A 19,582-nucleotide genomic window follows, 5' to 3' on the forward strand; every position below is an offset into this window, starting at 1 on the left:
CCCATTCTACCATGGCTGTGCTCCTTCACCTTTTCACACTCACTTTGGGGTGTGTCTCCTGGGAATTAGGAAGGGAGAAGTCCCTGCTCTCTCTTGGCTCCAGGGCTAATTGTTCCTGGCCTTTTTGTAGGATGCGTGGGAATGGGGGAGGTGCGCATGCACACACTCATGTTCATGTTTAATGATTAGGCAGACACTGGCTGAAAATGATTTGGGAACATACTAGGAAGAATATCACTCAGAACTGGCCAGCAAAAGGTGAACAGTTTTCCTTTGTGACACTATATTAATGCAGCAAAGGAGAGACCTCTTGGTCAATTGAAACAGGTAACACCTGCTAACTCATGAGAATCTATCATAGAGTAGCACATTCACACGATCAGTATCCTTTTTATTGCAAGCATTTCCACTAGTTGCTGAAGAAATTCATCACCCTAGCTCATTGGCCTGTGTCCAAAAGAAAATGTGGAAATTAAGAAGACATTTAGTTTTAGAGTAAAGTTAGAAACTTGGAATTCTGATTTATTCTACACAGAGACAAATACTACCTGACGTTTGCAGAAACAAGTTTGCTGCATTCTTTCTTAGTCTAATCAAAGGTGCTATGATTTAGGAATAAATTAATTGGTCTTCATTTTTTCACAGCAGTACATTTATTTGGCTTAACATGGCAACTGCAGCCTGTAGAAGGGCAGCTCTATGAAAATGGAGTCAGCAAAGGAAACAGGGCCACAGAGTCCATGGATACTACCTACTCGCCAATTGGAGGGAAAGTGTCCGATAAATCAGAGAAGAAAGGTAGGTGTGAGTATAGGGCAGGGAGGGAGGTTGGGAGTATTTACACTTTAATGCAATTCAGATTACATATTTGTTGCAGTTTGGCTATTTTTAATTAAGGTTCAATCTCTTCTGTTCTAATTTTAAACCAATCAATGGGTCATATTGTGCCACTGATTTTTTTTTCCAAGCAGGGCCCCCCCACTAAAATCAATGGATGGCTCAAGGTTATTCAGAAAGTGATGCTCATGGAACAAAATATGGGCTTTCATTTTGCAAAAGCAGTGATCTGATGAAAGCCAGCTTTGGGATCTTCAATGCCCATAGCTGAGCAGGTCCCCTGTTGGTAACAACCCCCAGTGTGTGGGGTTGAGGGCTATGCTGCTATGCAAATGTCTTGATCATCAAAACCAATCTTAGGCAGAGTGAAAAAATTCAAGCTGTCCATTGAGAAAAAGGCCCAGCTTCCAGATCTTTCTCTTCTCCAAAACACTGTGTGAGTAGTGAAAAGGAAAGGAAAACATGACAATTTCACTCTCGCTTGCCCACCTTCCCATCTCCCTTCATGTGGAAAGATAGAATTCCTATGCTTGTCTGACCATAGGTGGTAGATAAAATCTCCTTCTCATGATACTGGCACAGCAGGCGAATGAAGTAGAGAGAGCAAGGGGAAGGAGGAGAAATTGAGGAATCTGGGAGAAAAGAAATCAAGATGAAGACAAAGACCAGCCTTTTTGGGGGGGAGGGGTGAAGGGCAGAATCGAACTGAAGTCTTGTCTATACTGTCCTACAGTTTAGTCTATGGGGATGTGAATAGCAGTGTGCACCAAAGTGCTGTGCTGAATTTCTCCCATGTGACTGCTGTGGGTGTGAACTAAAAGGTTCCTAGTTTGCATTAATGTACTCCTGTTTTAAGAGCGCTACATTAAGGTGAACTAGGAACCTTTTAGTTCACACCTACATTGTCCATGCAGCAGAGTTACGGTGCAGCACTTTGATGCATGCTACTATTCACACCCCTGTAATCCGAACTGTAGGGCAGTATAGACATGCCCTGAGGGCTCTGACATTTATAGGGAATTCTCTGCCTTTTGTACAAATAGAATAAGTGCCACGGTCTCCTAAATATGAAACATGATGGGCCACTGTGGTAGCAATCCTTACGAAAGGCTATTACATCCCAGGACAATAGGCTTACAAATCAGTGTGGCACAAGTAGAAAGAGACCATAGAAGAAAAATAAGCAATTGCAGTAACACACGAGGAGGTAACAGTATTGTCATTTCCATTTTTTCTTCAGAATGGATTGATGGTGAATTGCAGTACTATATTTGTGCCCTGATTCCATGTGGGAAAGGGCCAAGTTATGTCATATACCTTGTACTTGACTTCATTAAATCACTTTATCAGTATACTTCAGATTTAACAAAAGCTTTTCTGAAGCATTTGGCTTCTCAAGGGGGATTTATTGAAAAGGTTCCCTGTGCAAACAAGTTAAATTACAGCATTACCAATCAGTTAGATGTGGGAGATTATTTATGTATGTGTGGGGCCGCTCTGTGGTAGGACAGAACTGTTCTGAGTATCATGGAATCATACTATTCCACAGAAATGACAAAGCTTAAAAGTGTGCAGCATCTGTAATGCTTCACAGGAGGGTGCATCAACTAGCTCCACAGCAGTGCTGAAGGGATTTAGACTGTTCTGTCACCTCTTTCCCCTACTTCTTGTTGGGATGGGGCACTGACAGGGTGTATTCCCTACACATGTGGAGACGCATGGAAAAAGGCTCCTTGAGCCCAGCCCTCCAACTTTTGTGAACTCGTGGGTGTACATTCCAGTCTGAATATTTTCCACTTCTAACCTTTGTTCCCCTCTTTTATTCAAATAGCCATCGGACACTGTATTCATAATGTAGGGCCAAATCCTGCTTGTACTTGTGCTAAGGAGAGGAAGGGGACGTTGGCAGCCCCTTATGCTTCAGCAGCATAACAGCTTCTTTACTTAGTGCCCATGAGTTGCTAGAATGAGGACCTCTCATCAGGCTGTTCAGCTCACCAAAGTCCTAAATTAAAAGCCATAGCCAGGGCCTCAGCCAGCAAGCAGGTATACTGGGCGTGGCAGCATGCACTAAAAGAGACACACAACCTTCTTTATAAGAGAGTGGTAAAGTATCCCAGGCCGCCATCCCTCCCTCCCGTTGTTTGGATGTTCGAGCAGCACAGCTTCTCCTCCTTAATCTTACACACCTTCAGCAGAAAAGGATAGTATTTTATCTGTCAACTTCAATCCTATAGAGATTTCACAGGAATAGATAAAACTGCCAGATATGTACAATCTCACAATTTCCCATCTCTGAGGGACATTGTGAGATGGTGTGCCAGCCTTTGAGAACGTATATGTTAATTAATCTTTTAATGAAAATCAAATTTGCAAACTGGCAAAGCACATTTCTTTAAGGAGGCATTTTGTAACATGCTGACCTGTGGCTTGGAGTTAATGTTTTGCAATGGAGCAATGTGATTAAAAACCCAGGCATTCAATTGATGCTGGTACTTGGAGATTGTATGTCTCAGGAATCCATTATAATCAGCATACTGGTACTTTCGTGTGATAATTTGCATCTTGCTGTTCAGATTTTTACTTTCCTGAAGACAGAAGAGACTTGCAATTTAAGAATCTATCTTTTGCATTTATTGTTATGGAACAGTGAAGGATTAAAGCCAGTCAGTGAAATTTGGCAGCTATTACGAAAACTCTAAAATATTTAAAATAATGTAATAATATATATTTTGTCTATTAACAAAATATTAAGGTGAAAAAATGTCACTCAGGACAACTTCAGCAACTAGCATTGACATTTGGAAAGTTTATTTCACTGCAAACTTCTAGAAGAAGCAAGAAAACTAAGACAACAATAGTTTGTGCAAACTTTACATTCAGATACTTCCTTATGTGTACAATTGAATGCCTGCTTCATTCAAAAGAGCTTAGAAAACAATGCTGAGAGATCAGTGGTTACATGTCTTCCTGTGAAGTAGTCATGATGGTTCAATAAGTAAGAAAACATGGACTTTCTTCAGGCATGCTTAATCTAAACTAAGACCTCCTCAGCTGAAAGACAATGAGATCTTTGGAGATGTATTGTTTCAAGACTGTCAGCACTGACACACAATTCAACCAAATCTAGTTACATCAAAATTTTTCTGTGCCTAAATCATAACATCCAGATATATTTAAAACCATGATATTATGTACCTCCAACAAAGAAAGAAGCATTTTTGTTTTGGAGAGAAGTAAGGCAGTTACAATACTTTTTAAAGACCATCAACTCTGACCAACAATCCCATTAACTTAAAAAACAGTATTGTGTCTTTGACTTTATAGTTATTGCTCTAAAACCTTGTAATTGAATATTTTTAATGATCACATGTCAATATCATCAAAAAATTCCTTAGTGCTTTACTTAGCCTAAGGTAACTGTTTGCAAAGAGACATTAAGATCTGATATCTCTCAAGTCCTTGAAATGGGTGAGGGGTTTTCTTTTATTATACATTAGCCAAAGAGAGACATTTTCTTTTATTATACAGTAGCCAAAGAGAGACTTATGTATGTTTTTCTCCTCATTTTATTCTTGATCACACTAGAAAGCTTGAGTTCATTTTCAAACTCAAAATTCAAGAATTTGTTTGCTAGAGGAAACTGAAAAAAAAATAGCCTGAACTCCCCCCCAAAAAAATTGTTAAAGAACCAGTTTGAAATTATTATAATTTAAAGTAACATATTTACTTATGAATTCTTAGATAACTCATTCTGTACCCTACAAATAGGTGCTCTACGTTTAGGGCAGATACATGTGGGATAGCTCAGTGGTTTGAGCGTTGGCCTGCTAAACCCAAGGTTGTGAGTTCAATCCTTGAGAGGGCCATTTGGGGATTAGTCCTGCTTTGAGCAGGGGGTTGGACTAGAAGGGATAACTCAGTGGTTTGAGCATTAGCCTGCTAAACCCAAGGTTGTGAGTTCAATCCTTGAGAGGGCCATTTGGGGATTAGTCCTGCTTTGAGCAGGGGGTTGGACTAGAAGGGATAACTCAGTGGTTTGAGCATTAGCCTGCTAAACCCAAGGTTGTGAGTTCAATCCTTGAGAGGGCCATTTGGGGATTAGTCCTGCTTTGAGCAGGGGGTTGGACTAGAAGGTCTCCTGAGGTCCCTTCCAACCCTAATATTCTATGTTTCATTCCTTATACAAATAGGTCTTACTTCCCATTCTGATGATTCAAAGCAGCCGTAAAGCTGATAGATCCAGCACTCTGAGAAATTCCACTGCCTAGCAAATTATGTGTCTCCTCATTCAGAATGTTGTGTACTGCCTACACTTGTCAAAGTCCATGTAGGATCTCACCAATGATCCTTATACTATTAATGTACTCTGGAAATAGCTGGCCACAATTTTACTAGTCCCGTTTTCTTTTTTTAGGAAGCCATTTACAGTATTCCATATGCATTATAAAGGGTGAGATTCCTATTTCATTCTAGTTGTTCATCCTTTTCCCTCATGTTGATGCTTTATTGGGGGAGGTGATACAGAAAAGGAATGGGCTACTGAGTTCAGTCTCATACTGTTAAATCATCCTAATAACATAGGACCCTCTCCAGCTTCTGCTGAGGTATGTGAGAGTTTTGCAATTCACTTTGATGGTTGCAGGATGGGGTCCATGGTTTGCAACTTGTCAGGATGCTAACTGTTGGCAAGCTAAAAATAACGTAAAGGAGTGATACAAGCCAACAAAGCATGTCAATTCATACTCAGTTTGAAATTGCCTCTTTTGTTCCTCCCCTAATATTTCAGCTCACTAATTCAAGAGGCCATGTACTATGATGTCTGCAAATGTACTGCCTGCATAATGACAAGATGCCAAATATCGCGTTAGATATAATGCCTGTCTCTGACCTCTTGCCCTCCTGTGTTGTATACATCAACTACAAACCATTACCTTTAGCAACAATGTTCTTTATTTTTCAGACTGGATTAGCAATATTATAGCAAATTTGTTAGGAATAGTGATTAGGAGAAATCCTGATTTATACTTCAGCTTTCACTGACCAGTCCTGATAGTCTATTCACTGTTTTCAATACTGTCCATTTGTATACCTTATATTGTACCTACCAGGCTGTGGTCTGGAATAATTGACAGAAGGAGATACCCCAAGTGTATTCTGTCAGTGCATACTCAGTTAAAAGGCATACTCTGTTTGTGTGGCCTAATTTCTGTATGCAGAGACTTTCATTTTTCCCAGTTACATAGAGTCTCCTCTGCAATCATTAAAATCTACTGAAGTTTCCCGGAGAAAAGTGCTCTACAGTGCATAGCTGTAAATCTTGCTTGCAAATTAATTCATTGGTGGATTAACTGAATAATAATTAGCTAATTTCCAACATATTAATACTACTTAATAATTACCTATTATTACCTACCTAGCCTATTATTTTCACACTTTGTGAATATGACAAGTGATTGTTTTCTTTGTTTCTGGAAAATCAGTATTTCAGAAAGGACAGGCCATAGACACAGGAGAAGTTGACATTGGAGCACAAGTTATGCAGACCATCCCACCAGGTTTATTCTGGCGTTTTCAGATTACTATCCATCACCCGGTGTACCTGAAGTTTAACATTTCACTTGCAAAGGACTCTCTGCTGGGAATTTATGGTAGAAGAAACATTCCTCCCACACATACTCAGGTAATTAATAATAATACCAGCAAGTCTATTGTGCTTTACACTTTCAGAGAGCTGTAACGGCATTAATATTCACAATGCTTTTATAAAGGAGGGAGAGAGAGATGTAAATATTAACCTTTCCATCCTTCCCCTCTTCAGCCAGCCTTACAGATTCTGGGCTCTTCTAAGCAAAAGGACAATGTAGGCATATTAGCAGTGCTTATCACCCTAAAGTGAGTGGAGAGGGGACAAGGCATAATCCTGTTCCCCCTCTGCACCAACCAGCAGAGGGAAGGACATACTGTAAAACACCACCTTGATCCATCACTGGGGCAGAATGATGCTGTGCCTATATGTTAAGTAAAATCTATATAGCTTTAATCTTGTTCAGAGTTGAGTTCCTAGTATTTAGTTAACTGCATTGTTGGATGTGCATGAGGAAAACTGCTCATGTGGTTAGTGTAAAAGAGATAAGCCAAAAAGGTATTCTAACTTCTAATAATAATGTTACTTCTAAATGTTTACTGTTAGCTCGGACTTTGCAAGAGGAAACCTAGCCATGCCGGAAGGACCTGATTCATCACTGTTCATACTAAAATATTGTGTAGTCTTAATATATTTGGAATATTAAGTTAACATTTCTGAAGTATAATTAAATCATATCTCATCTGTGATGTAGCAGGATCACAGTTTATGGGACATATTTCAGATACATGTATTTTCTGTCCAAATATATTTAATGCTAGCATTTCTTTAAATTAAATGTTATTAGTAGATAATTAATGGATTTGATCTCAGAGGTGCTGAACACCCACAGCTCTGATTGTCTTTAATTGGAGTTGTGACGGAAAATCGGGCCCCTGAATACCTACAAATATTTAAACTATTTTATATTTCCATTAAATGGGAATTTTTAGAAGGTTTTCATCTTTTCAGATGTACTGAAGGCCTGACCAGCACCCACTGAAGTCAACTGGATCTGGTCCTAAAACTGTCAATGGCTACTCCAATAAATGTTACCAATTTTTCTATAACAAGAAATAGATTTCATGTATTAACAAAACTGACCACAAAGAAAGAGAAATATAGAGACGTCTAAATATTTAGTATTTTTAAAGGCCAATCATTTTCACACCTGGGTGCCAAAAGTTAGGCTTCAAAATCCATATTTTGGCTCTTAAATCATACAGGTGCCTAACGTAAGCAATAAAGTTTGAAAATGTCAGATCTACCCCCATTACACAGGTATAATTCTGCAGTTAATTTATTGGCTTCACTTGAGAGAGTCTGGATTTACACTGGTAAAACAGATCAGGATTTATCTGTAATAACACCTATTTAGAATGAAGAATGGAAGCTTAACAGAGTTGCGCAACCACTACCCACATTAGTGAACACTTAATCAAGCAGTTCCTTTGAGAGTAACCCTTTCTGACTGAGACATTCACTGTAGATTTGTCTGGTTTAAAACACTATAAAAATTCTCTAGCTGGATAATTTTTGTTATTATTATTTCAGTTTGATTTTGTAAAACTGATGGATGGAAAACAGTTAATTAAACAGGAACCAAGGAGCTCAGAGGAGTCTCAGCATGCTCCTAGGAATTTGATCTTAACATCCCTGCAAGAGACAGGTTTCATTGAATATATGGATCAAGGAGCTTGGCACATGGCATTTTACAATGACGGAAAGAAAATGGAGCAAGTATTTTTATTAACTACAGCAATTGGTAAGAACAGATACTCTGCCATTCCCATTCTGGTTGTTATGTTAAAAAGCTGCATTTGAAAAGGAATTATTGAGCCTGATTTCCAGTCTGATTTAAATAGATTTTACTTCATTTTGATTACATTGATTTCAGTGTGTTTACTTCTCATCTACACCAGGGAAAGAGGAGAATCATGCCTCACATTAAAAAATGGACATTATGAATTAATTAAGCCTTAACCTTTGGTATACCTTAAAATCATTATATACTAGTGTTGAACCTCTACATATTTTCTGGGGCTTTTAATCTGTTGCAAGAAATTACAGAGGAAATGTCTGTGCTCTCTGTGTATGTGGCACCCACACTCTCTTTAAAAAAAAAAAAAAAGGCGTTGTATGATGTTCTTCTTGTCTAGTAGGCAAGAGTTAATTAGGAAACTGTGCCCAGCATTGTGCTGACATTATTGATAAGGATGGAGTGTGTACATAACAAAGAACCAGAGGAAGCCATTTGGCTTGGTTCCATTGAAAACATAAGAAGGCAGGCAGGTGGGCTGCAGGAAGTGTTTGCTAAACAGAAAAAAGCAATAGAAAAAAGAGTGCTAATTTTGAGGGGTTATTATAAATAATGGAGAGTAAAGAGAAAGCATAGTATTTTAATAGTTTAAAAAACTGAACCGCTTTCTGTTAAAGACACTATGTACAGTTGTTATGCAGCTAATTAAAAAGGTTCAAAAAGTACAAGATTTGCTCAGTAAGAAAAATATAAAACAGTTTTTGCACCCTTTTTGTCAACTATACAGTGCCACTCTTTGGTACACAAATATCTACCTGCAATAGGCAACTATCTGAAGATACTCTGTGTTGTCCTTTTGGTGAATCTATCTGCAGTTAATCTTTTTTAGTTCATTAAAGAGGGGCCATTGTTTTACTAACTTTAGCTATTGTTGGTGAGCAGTTCCCACAAATAAGGTCTGTTACTCGAAGTTTAATTTAAGGTACAGTACTTTAGTATTTCCAGCAGTCTTGGTTTGCTATAAGACTTGAACCAATTTGCCCTTTAGTTAACCTGTTCAACCATATGTTTAGCAAGATGTCTTTACCAGTAATGGACATGCTATCTGCTCTCTAAAAATTAGGTTCGATTTTTACCTAATGCTAAAAACCTTCATGTATGGGCCAGGGGAGAGTGCCATTCAAACACAAAGATTATCAAGGACTTCACTCAAAGTAATGAGAAAGGCAATAAGGAATTGTAATGGTGAATTTAGTCTAAAAAAAGACAAAATTTGCTGTGTTTAGAGTGGAAAGTGAGCCTCTTACAAGCAAAAGAGACATTATCATTTAATCCCTTGTGTGTGTTAGCCTGTGATTTAGCATTGGAAGAGTTTCCTTTGCATTTTTCCATCCCAAGGAAGGCTAAAGATAAAGTTTGCCTCCACACTGAAATATCATGGGTTTTACCCATAGCACTTAGGGATTTGCACCAAAGTCTAATGAGAACATCTAAGAACATAAGAATATCCATACTGAGTCATACCATTGGCCCATCGAGACTGGTGACCTGTCTTCCAGCAGTGGCCTGTACCAACTGTTTTGGAGGAAATGAGCACAACAGGGCAATTTATCAAGTGATCCATCAGCTTTCATCCAGTCCCAGCTTCTGACAGTCGGAGGTTTAGGGACACACATAGCATGGCATTGTGTCACTGACCATCTTGGCTAATAGCTGTTGATGGGCCTATCCTTCATGAACTTATCTAATTCTTTTTTAAACCACCTTCACAACATCCTCTGACAATGAGTTCCACAGGTTGACTGCATTGTATGAAGAAGTACTTCATGTTTGTTTTAAACCTGCTGCTTATTAATTTCATTGGGTGACCCCTGGTTCTTGTGCTATGTGAAAGGGTAAATAACACTTCTTTATTCACTTTCTTCAACTATTCATGATTTTATTGACCTCTGTCGTATCCTTCCCCCCCCCCCCAACTTAGTTGTCTCTTTACTAAGCTGAAGAGTTCTAGTCATCTTAATCTCTCCTTATATGGAACTTATTCCATACCCCTAATCATTGTGGTTGCTGTTCTCTGTACTACTTCCAATTGTAATATATTCTTTTTGAGATGGAGCAACCACAACTGCACACAGTGTTCAAGGTGTGGGTATACCATAGATTTATATAGTAGCACTGTGATACTTTCTGTCTTATTATCTATCCCTTTCCTAATGGTTTCTAATATTCGGTAAGCTTTTTTGACTGCTGCTGCACATTGAGCTGATGTTTTCAGAGAACTATTCACAGTGATTCTACAATCTCTTTCTTGAGTAGTAACAACTAATTTAGACCCTATCGTTTTGTACATATAATTGAGATTGTTTTCCAATGTCCATTACCTTGCATTTATCAACATTGAATTTCATCTGCCATTTTCTTGCCCAGTCACTCAGTTTTGTGAAGTCCCTTTGTAACGCTTCACAGTTAGCTTTGAACTTAACTATCCTGAGTAATTTTGTATCATCTGCAAACTTAGCCACCTCACTGTTTTACCCTTTTTCCCAGATCATTTATGAATATGTTGAACAGCGGTGGTCCTGGTACAGGTCCTTGGAGGACCCCTCAATTTACCTCTCTCCACTGTGAAATTTGTTCATTTATTCTTGGATTTTGTTTCATATCTTGTAGACAGTTACTGATCCATGACAGGACCTTTCCTCTTATCCCATAACTGGCTATTATGCTTAAGAGTCTTTGGTAAGAGACCTTGTCAAAGCCTTTCCAAAAGTTCAAGAACACCACATCAGCTGGATCACCCTTGTCCACATGTTTGTTGACACCCTCATAGAATTCTAATAGATTAGTGAGGCATGATTTCCCTTTACAAAAGTTGTTTTGACTCTTTGCTAACATATGTTCTTCTGTGTGTCTGATCTCTTGAGATTTAGCATCTCTGTATATCACGCCAAACAGGAGTAATTGCACAGAGGTCTGAAACAGTACTCCATTATTTGCTAACAAACTTCCTCAGAGTAATTTAGTCTTTTCACTGGGAAAACAGGAAGAAGAAATATGGCTTACTTTTTGCTACTGTTGAGGAGTTAGATGCTGAGGACTCAGGCTACTGAAGAAATATCACATTAATCGGTAAACTCTCCTTAATTCCCTGAAGAATTTGGTAAAAGAACAAACTAAGCTAACAAGTATCAGGGGTAGCCATGACACCTTAAAGACTAACAGATTTATTTGGGCATAAGCTTTTTCAGATGCATGGCGTGAAAATTACAGATGCAGGCATTATATAATGACACACAAAGAGAAGGGAGTTACCTCACAAGTAGCGAACCAGTGTTATAAACTAACAAGAACTTGTAAGCAGCAAGAGTTTCCAGATTGTATCTCAGACCCCTCACATGAGCAATATGATTCTAGAAAGAAGTCGCTCAAAGAGGATGCAAATTAAGATTACCCAGTTGTATTTTTCCAAGTAAGTATGTGGAGGAAAAGTCTGCTGCTGGACTATTTGAACTGAAAATAATTTTCACCATTTCATATTTTTTGCCATCTATGTACCTTTTTGCTCCTTCACTTCTCTATGCACAGTTGATTGTCCTTCAACTGCTATAAGATCCAGTGAAATTGGTAGCACCTTTCATCTTTTAGAAATGTTTATTAATCATAAACCATCTTCCCTCAAACTTTCCTCAGGTTTGGATCTGGATTCAAAGCTAGTCCTTGTCCCTACAAAGGAATGAATCAAAAAATGCAGGGAGTATAGAAAGAAATGTTATTAACAAACAGCGATTCTGTCTGTGAAGAAAGTTTTAACCTCAAAAATACTGGGTTTTTCACTTTTGAACAGACAGCTGTACGTAGGATATGGACAGCTGTATGTGTGCTAGTGCATATCCACCTACGTGGTGTAAGTTCATTGGGTGAATCAGCCCAAATCAAAACACAGTAATCAGCAAGAGCCAACATAAATCAAACCAAGTTACCATAAGCAAAAAATAAATAAAGATACTTATGTCAATTAGGTATGCAGTTATATCACTTATTTTGACTAGTTAAGTCTGAATTTCAAAAGAGTATTGAAATATTCCAAACATATGAGCCTCTTCCCTGAGGTAAGGTTCTCCTTCCTGGCCCAGCGATGGTGAGCAGATATTCTACTTTTCACAGAAGATCTTTTTCGTGCAAAGGGATGTCCCATGTCCTACTCTCCATCTTCAGAAGTCCTTCTTGTGGTGAAGTCAAGGCTTCTTTCTTCTCCTACTATTAATGTCTAGCACTACCCAATAGCCTTCCTGCTAGGCTCTGCTCCTGGCACTTTCTGCAACAACTGTATGTTTTGTATGGGTCTTGCATCCAAGGACTGACCTGTTTCCACCCTGCTTGTTTTGTGAGAGCTAACATAACTGACGCCTTACATTTGTGTGGCTGCATGGTCTTGATAGATAGCTATTGTATTGATCTACACTACTGTACACATTGAAAGACTATGGGAAATATGAATGTAGATAAAGAACGATTAACCATTGTATAGATGCAGGTTTAAGGACATGTAATCCATAATGGTTTCTTCTCCAGAGCTGGAAGTTGAAACGCTCTCCAAGTTTAGTATAAGATTTAAAGAGATTTACTTCTGGAGACCTGAACCTCAGCACTGATTTACTGAAGTGAATTTAATCACATCAGATTTTGCCAATCAGATAACTAAACTACATTAAACTACACTTTATTCATCCCTTTTTATAAAAGTGGGAACCCTTCTCTCCAAAGAAAGTTAACTATAATCTTAAATGAACTGCCCAATGCCTTTCTTCTGTAAACAGACTTAAATTAATGAAACAAAATAAAAGAATGCATTTAAAGTAAACTGAGAATTTCTCAAAAATTAGTTAAGTTCTTCTAAGGCTTTTAATGGTGGTGAATTTAACACAAACACTTACTTTCAAAGCTTTCCACTGTAGCATATTACAAATTAAATATTACTTGTTACATCTAAGCTGTCAAGACAAATCTAATATTTGTTGCTTGAACAAAAAACTTTGCTTGATGCTGCCTATGAATGAAAATGAACAGTTTGTGTCAGCACCTTGTTTGGATCTTGAGAAATGTATTGCAAATGGTTGTGCTGTAGGTGACACACATTTCAGAAGGTAGTTCATTCCTTTTATTGCTTACACTTTTCTTTATAAATAGAAATCATGGATGACTGTTCCACTAATTGCAATGGGAATGGAGAGTGTATCTCAGGTCACTGCCACTGTTTCCCAGGATTCCTCGGGCCTGACTGTGCAAGAGGTAATCTCCTATAAACTGAGTTAAAATACAAGATGATGAGCATGATTTTTAACATGAATCTAGTGCTTGTGAAGAATGTCAGACTGATGGTCCAGAGACTAAAGACTTGCTAATGTGCCTTTAACCCTCAGCTGGAGGGCCCCTTCAAGTGATGCTTAGGGTAGCTCCTGCCCATTCAATCTTTGGCCAAGGGGGTGCCAATTAAGGCCAGATATAGTCAGTTTTGTCATGTGGCCATCTGTCCTCTGCAAATTGGAATAAAACTATCAAAAACCCATTCACATAAGCCACAAAACAGCTATCAGATACTAATAACTTTTAGTTACTACTAATGTGGATTTGAACAGCAACAGGTGAAAGTTTCTCTATCCTCTTAGCAATCCACAGTTTCTCCTGCCTCTCCCTCTGGCCATTCTGTAATTTTAAAATCCAAAAGGAAGTGTCTTTAGTATATGATTTTTTTTTAATTACTAACAAACATGTCTTGTTAGAAAAATGAATAGATGTAAAACTGCCTGTTCTATGCCCTAAGACGGGGAGTGCCAGAAATTAAAAAGAGGGAAGTATTTTTTTCCCAAAATCAAAAATATCACTTCCCTGATATATTAAGGGAGATAAAGAAGGAAATAATCCCAATTCACTGTAAAGATCAAGAGTGAACTCAAGCTGCACTGGTATTTCACATAAATGGCTGTAATAATTGGTGGATACAGTCTTCTGAATATCTGTGTGTATGGAGGTTCTCAAACCTACTCTACTCTTCTCTCAAATTTAAGATCAATTTTATGTCAACATTATACTTTGGCTCAGAGGTTATTTGTAGAACTTTTCATCTCCAGGTTTCTGGTTTACATATAAAACTTCAATAATCTTAAAGTTGTTCAGTGGCATAAAGAAAATAAGTGGTTGGTATCTTAGTTCACAGTTAACGGGTATTAACATCACAAAAACCATCCCTACAGTTAGCACTAAGAATCATCATTGTGGGAAGTCTCACTAAAGAGATCAAAAAGTAGGCAGAGAGACTGAACTATGGTACCATCTTCTTTATCTGCAGACCTGCCCATTGTAGGTCAGTTAAGGTACATTAGTGGAGCAGAATGGAAAAGCTGGCACTGTGGTGGAACATGTTTGTTGATAAAAATAATTCATATTCCAAAGCTTTCAGTCTGGCCCCTTTTGCAAAAACTAAAATCACATTGCCAGTAAATGCAATACTATAAATGAAGAATGATAAATGCAATAAATGTTAATACCATTTAAGAATTTAAATATAGCTCAGAAATCTAATTATTTGCCTTCTTCAGACTCATGCCCAATACTGTGCAATGGAAATGGAGAATATGAGAAAGGTCACTGTGTATGCCGCAACGGATGGAAAGGCCCAGAGTGTGATGTTCCGGAAGAACAATGTATTGATCCAACCTGCTTTGGCCATGGTACTTGCATCATGGGAGTATGTATTTGTGTCCCAGGATACAAAGGAGAAATTTGTGAGGAAGGTTTGTGCCATTTCTCTTATTTCTACCTTTTTAGTGTGTTTTGTTTAAATTGATGCGACCTTTGGAATTTAAGTCCTTAGGAAACCATGTCGATTTTAATTACCTTTGAGAAACATTAAGATGCTTCCTAGTAGGCAACTTAACTGGGTCACAGGAAGCATGTTAGGCTTCCAAATCTTAAAGAAAGTCAGTGGGAATTAGATACCTAGTTCTCATTTGTCAAGGAATATAGAAAACTTTGTTGGGGGCTCAAGTTACAAAAAATAAATATAACAACAGCGGTTGAATATTGTTTTTCATGCAATCTAATTATTATTGCAGGGACAATCCTCTGCCAACTCAGTTTGTTCTCTACAACCCAGGAAAACAGTTCTCTGAGTGAGGGTTACCTGCCTGTACTTCTCCCAATATTTCTGCAGCTGGGCAAGCAGTTTCCCTCTCCAAGGTAGTGCACTCATCCCATCTCACCCCTTGTGTCAGGGTATGATACTGCAAAGGGTTTTCTCTGGTTCCTCCTACTGGCCCTCTGCCTCTCAATGGGTCTTCCGTGGCTCAGTCCTCTGGCCATGTCACATGAAGTTCAGTCCCCCTTTGGAGTAACAAAAGGTCCAATTGAAAGTCCAAGCTAAATGTCCAAGCAATAATTCTTCCACCCATCTCAGATTCCACTGAAGAGTTCTTACCGGCCCTCCTTCACAAAAGCCTAATTTGTTCCTGCAGAGTTACTCCTCTGTTGCTTGCTGAAGTATCCTTGGCTGTCTGGTTCTCCATCAGGGTCTCCTTCCCCAGAGCCTAATCTGCTCCTGCATTTGGGCTTAGGGGTTGGTAAGAAAACCGAAGCTCCCCTTGTGCTGCTTCCCACAGCCTGTGCTCAACACAGCCTCTCTTTGGTTCTCAGGCCTCTGGCTTCTCCATTCTTTGCTCAACTTATAAGTCTTCAACCGGCTCAGTTTCCACTGAAGTACTTTTACTGAGCCTGTCTCAAGGCCTCCCCCACAGTAGCCCAACCGGCTCCTTCAGAATCTCCCTTTGTTGTTTCTTGTCTTAGCAGGTATTCCCTCAACTGCTTCATTTCCCCAAGTTCTCTGGCAGCTTCCTCTAGGGATCCCCCTGGTCCTTGTAGGCCCTAGTTCAGGGCTTCCCCCACAGGAGCCTGTGCTGCTCTCTGTAGGCCCCCCTACCTGACTTCCTGCCTGTTTTCCTACTCACAGGAGAGTTCTGCCTTCTCTGCAGTCTCTCTCCGAAACTGAGTTCTCCATTCTGTTTGTATATTCTTTTCCTAACCCTCTCACAGCTGATGTCGCTAATTATCATTAAGTCATCATATCACCATCTGCTGGGGGCTGACTGCTAGGTCACAAGAAAGGCTGAGCCTGGGTTGCCTTAATGCGCCAGCCAGCCTGTCATACCGTCCTTCCACAGAGGCTTTTGATCTTCCTGCTTTTTCTTTGCAGGAGGTGCTCTGATCCCCTCTCTAGGGAAACCAGGGATAGGTTCAGCCAGCTGTCACTCCTCTGGGGCTGATTCCCAGAGCATCCTGATTGGCTCTTTCCTTCCTCCCACTGCCAACCCCACATGACTTTCAAGTGCTCTTTTAACAAAGGGATGTGGGAGGCCAAACGTCATGGTGGAGCCATGCTTTGATTCTTTGGCTGTCCTTTAGCGGCCTCTGACCCCAGACCTATTATGCATAGGAAATAAATGGCCTCCAACTGACATCTAATTTATAGTCTTTTCCTTGCCAGTCTATGGCTAAGAGAAGAACCCAGAGGGTTACAAAGCAAAGTATAAAATCAGATGTTTTTCAGTGTAATCAATAGATCAAGGTGTGGGCTGTTTCTTCATTCTGTCACCTAGACTGTTCTACAAAGAACACACTGACTGTATAAAACCAAGAGGCCAGCTAAATGCTCCCATTTGCCATGTGTGTGTTTTTAATTCAGCAATCTATGCCATTCTTTTTTAAGTTAGTAGTGACTGAGTGAAAAACAAAAACAAAGGTGCTAAAATGAAATCACTTAACATTGCTGAAATAAAAAGAAAGAAGCTATGCTTCTAGTACCAGGTGGATCAACTTCTGCTGGTTGTAGCATTCACCTGTTTCTACCATCATGTAGAACAGGAATCAAAAGTCAGTTGCCTGATACTGTTAGCATTTCTGAAAGACCTCATCAACCACAATATAAACCTTTCCCTGTGCATAACTTTGAAAAACAAGACCATTCTTGCTGTTCATCCTTGTTGATGATTTTCAGTGGCTCCATTATTATTAAGCTAGTGACAGCATACTTTGTTTCCACTAGTGTACAGCTTTTAAATGCAAACTACTTTTGACTAAGTACACAAATGAAACTTTCACACAATCCAGATTCTTCAATTGGAAAAAGGCATGAGACAAATATGACAGGAAAATATCAATCATGAAGCAGTTGATATTCTTAAAAAGGCCACAAAGAATGTTAATACATGTATTCAGTACTCTGGAGAAAAGATTAAAATAGGAATGCCAAATGAAAATATTAAGTGTTATCTTATACAAAGATGTGCACTGCGAGGCCATCATACTGAACAAGCTAAAACTGCACTTTTAAGTGGGTAGAGCTGGACTGCAATTTTTTTAGCTGCTTTTTTTCAACTGCTTTATTTGATCTTGATGTTTCAAAGTGGCTGAAAAAGAGTCAAAACAAATTCACAAGTTCAGTTATTCAGAATCAGATACTGGAAATCTTACAATCTTAAGATTTCTAGAAAGTTGTATGCAATTATGGTAGATGAAACAAGAGATGTCAACCCAGAGCAAGTGGTTTTATGGCTGCAGTATGACATGAATGTACATGAGGAGTTCATTGGGTTGCACAATGTAGCCTATACGTTGGTGGAGGTAATTGTGTCAATAATAAAGATATATTATTGTGTCTAAATCTGAGGATCAGCAACTGTTACAGAAAATGCTATGCTGGTGCTACTAACATGGCAGACTTAATATCAATTTTAGCAACCAGAGTGAAACGAGTGAGAAACTATACAAGAGCTAAATATTATTATTTATTATGTACTCACTGTTGTAGCATGATTTACATGAAATGCTCTATTTCAGGACATTAAATATGAAGCGTTAAGTGTATCACCAGGCATCTGTATCTTTTCTCCAACAAATTGCACTGTGCAGAAGCCCTGGCTTCACTTTCTGAAAACTACCTTGGACTGTGTGCAGATTGGGATGTTATGAAGAACACAACAAAAGATCCTGAAACAAAATTTCAAATTGGTTTCATAACAGCTCACACAGAAAAGTTTAACTTCCTCCCTGATATTGAATTATGTCAGAAAGTCTGAAACATGGTAGACTGTCCATGCAAAACTCTGCAAGTGTTAAATGTTTCAGCAATAGAAGGCCAATCTGTTGCAAAGATGACACTCACTTCATCTGATTGGATGATCCTAAGTAAAAGCTATAATTTTATCTGGGAGCACATCCATCAAAAAAGTTTAAAGTTTGAGATAGTTGGAATGCCTAAACTTCCAAGAAAGAGAGAAATTGCCAAGGAAATGCAAATAGGGACTGGAGGACCCAGCTGTATAAATTCAGCAAAGGAATTTTAAAAGAATTTCTTTGAAGTAGGTATAATCTTAAAATGTCCACTATTAAATCACGATTTGTACAGAAAGGCTACAAAAGTATTTAAAATCTTGAAATTCTCATAACCACTCCAAATCTAATAGAAACACAGGTTCCAAGTATGCTTTGATTGTATGGTTCTGATTTCAGCCATGATCAAAAGATTATTCATCTTCATCCATTGGAAGCCAATTGTCAGCTTATAAAAGAGTCATTCAAATCAGTTCAGAAATATCTGTGTTTGTCAGTCAAACCAAACATCCACTGTCTTCCAAAGTGGTGAAATTGATTATAACGCTCTTGGTGGGACTGGCAACCAATCTTTATTTTAAAGCAAACTAAAGGATATAATTTCTTCCCAGTTTACAGAATTTAGCTGCACATCTCCCAGTTGTGAAATACATACATGTTTGAAAGATATCCTGATTGCTTGTATATATTAATGAGATTTGGTGTCATGTGGCCTGTTAGAGAAGTAATCCATTTTTAAGTAATCTAAGGGACTGATCCTGTGAGGTGCCTGAAGCCATCAATGTGTACTGAAGTCAACAAGAGCATTTAACACTTCATAGGAGGTGGTCAGCACCTCATGGGAGCAGGCCCAGAGTCTTAATCCTGCTCCAGCTTCTTGGGTGCAGAGGGCTGACAGAGAGAAAATACTGTGATTCTTCTGCACGGGGAGGTCAGGAATCCACAAACTTGTACATGGAATCTGAATCCCCCATATTGTATAGCTCCTGACGGGTGATAAATAATTCGCCACTACAAAGATCCTCCAGTCCTCCCACTGTCTCTGCAGAGAGGAGGAACAAAGGATTTGGAGATTACAGAATACCTGCCTTGGAGGGTTTTGGCCCTACTCCGTAACCTGGGCTGTTCCTCAGAATTGCTGTTTCCTATATCTCTGCAGAGTTTCTCATCAGCCAGCTGAGTTATTCAGGCTGGAGTCT

At 38.9% G+C, this 19,582-nt stretch overlaps 1 protein-coding gene across 9 annotated transcripts in view; it reads left to right on the plus strand.

The window, feature by feature from the left end:
- The window catches only part of TENM1 (teneurin transmembrane protein 1), a 1,495,391-nt gene that overhangs the window by 1,300,622 nt on the left and 175,187 nt on the right, over positions 1 to 19,582 (plus strand). For 8 of the 9 annotated variants that reach the window (XM_075068828.1, XM_075068831.1, XM_075068832.1 and 5 more), the window contains 5 exons: positions 646 to 798; positions 6,321 to 6,520; positions 8,018 to 8,228; positions 13,410 to 13,511; positions 14,819 to 15,013. In XM_075068828.1, the coding sequence (XP_074924929.1) occupies positions 646 to 798; positions 6,321 to 6,520; positions 8,018 to 8,228; positions 13,410 to 13,511; positions 14,819 to 15,013 (861 nt within the window). The remainder of the gene's footprint in view (positions 1 to 645; positions 799 to 6,320; positions 6,521 to 8,017; positions 8,229 to 13,409; positions 13,512 to 14,818; positions 15,014 to 19,582) is intronic. The other variant, XM_075068830.1, reaches the window with a different exon arrangement.

The sequence above is a fragment of the Chelonoidis abingdonii genome, chromosome 8 (assembly GCF_003597395.2).
Source record: "Chelonoidis abingdonii isolate Lonesome George chromosome 8, CheloAbing_2.0, whole genome shotgun sequence".
NCBI lineage: Eukaryota > Metazoa > Chordata > Testudines > Testudinidae > Chelonoidis > Chelonoidis abingdonii.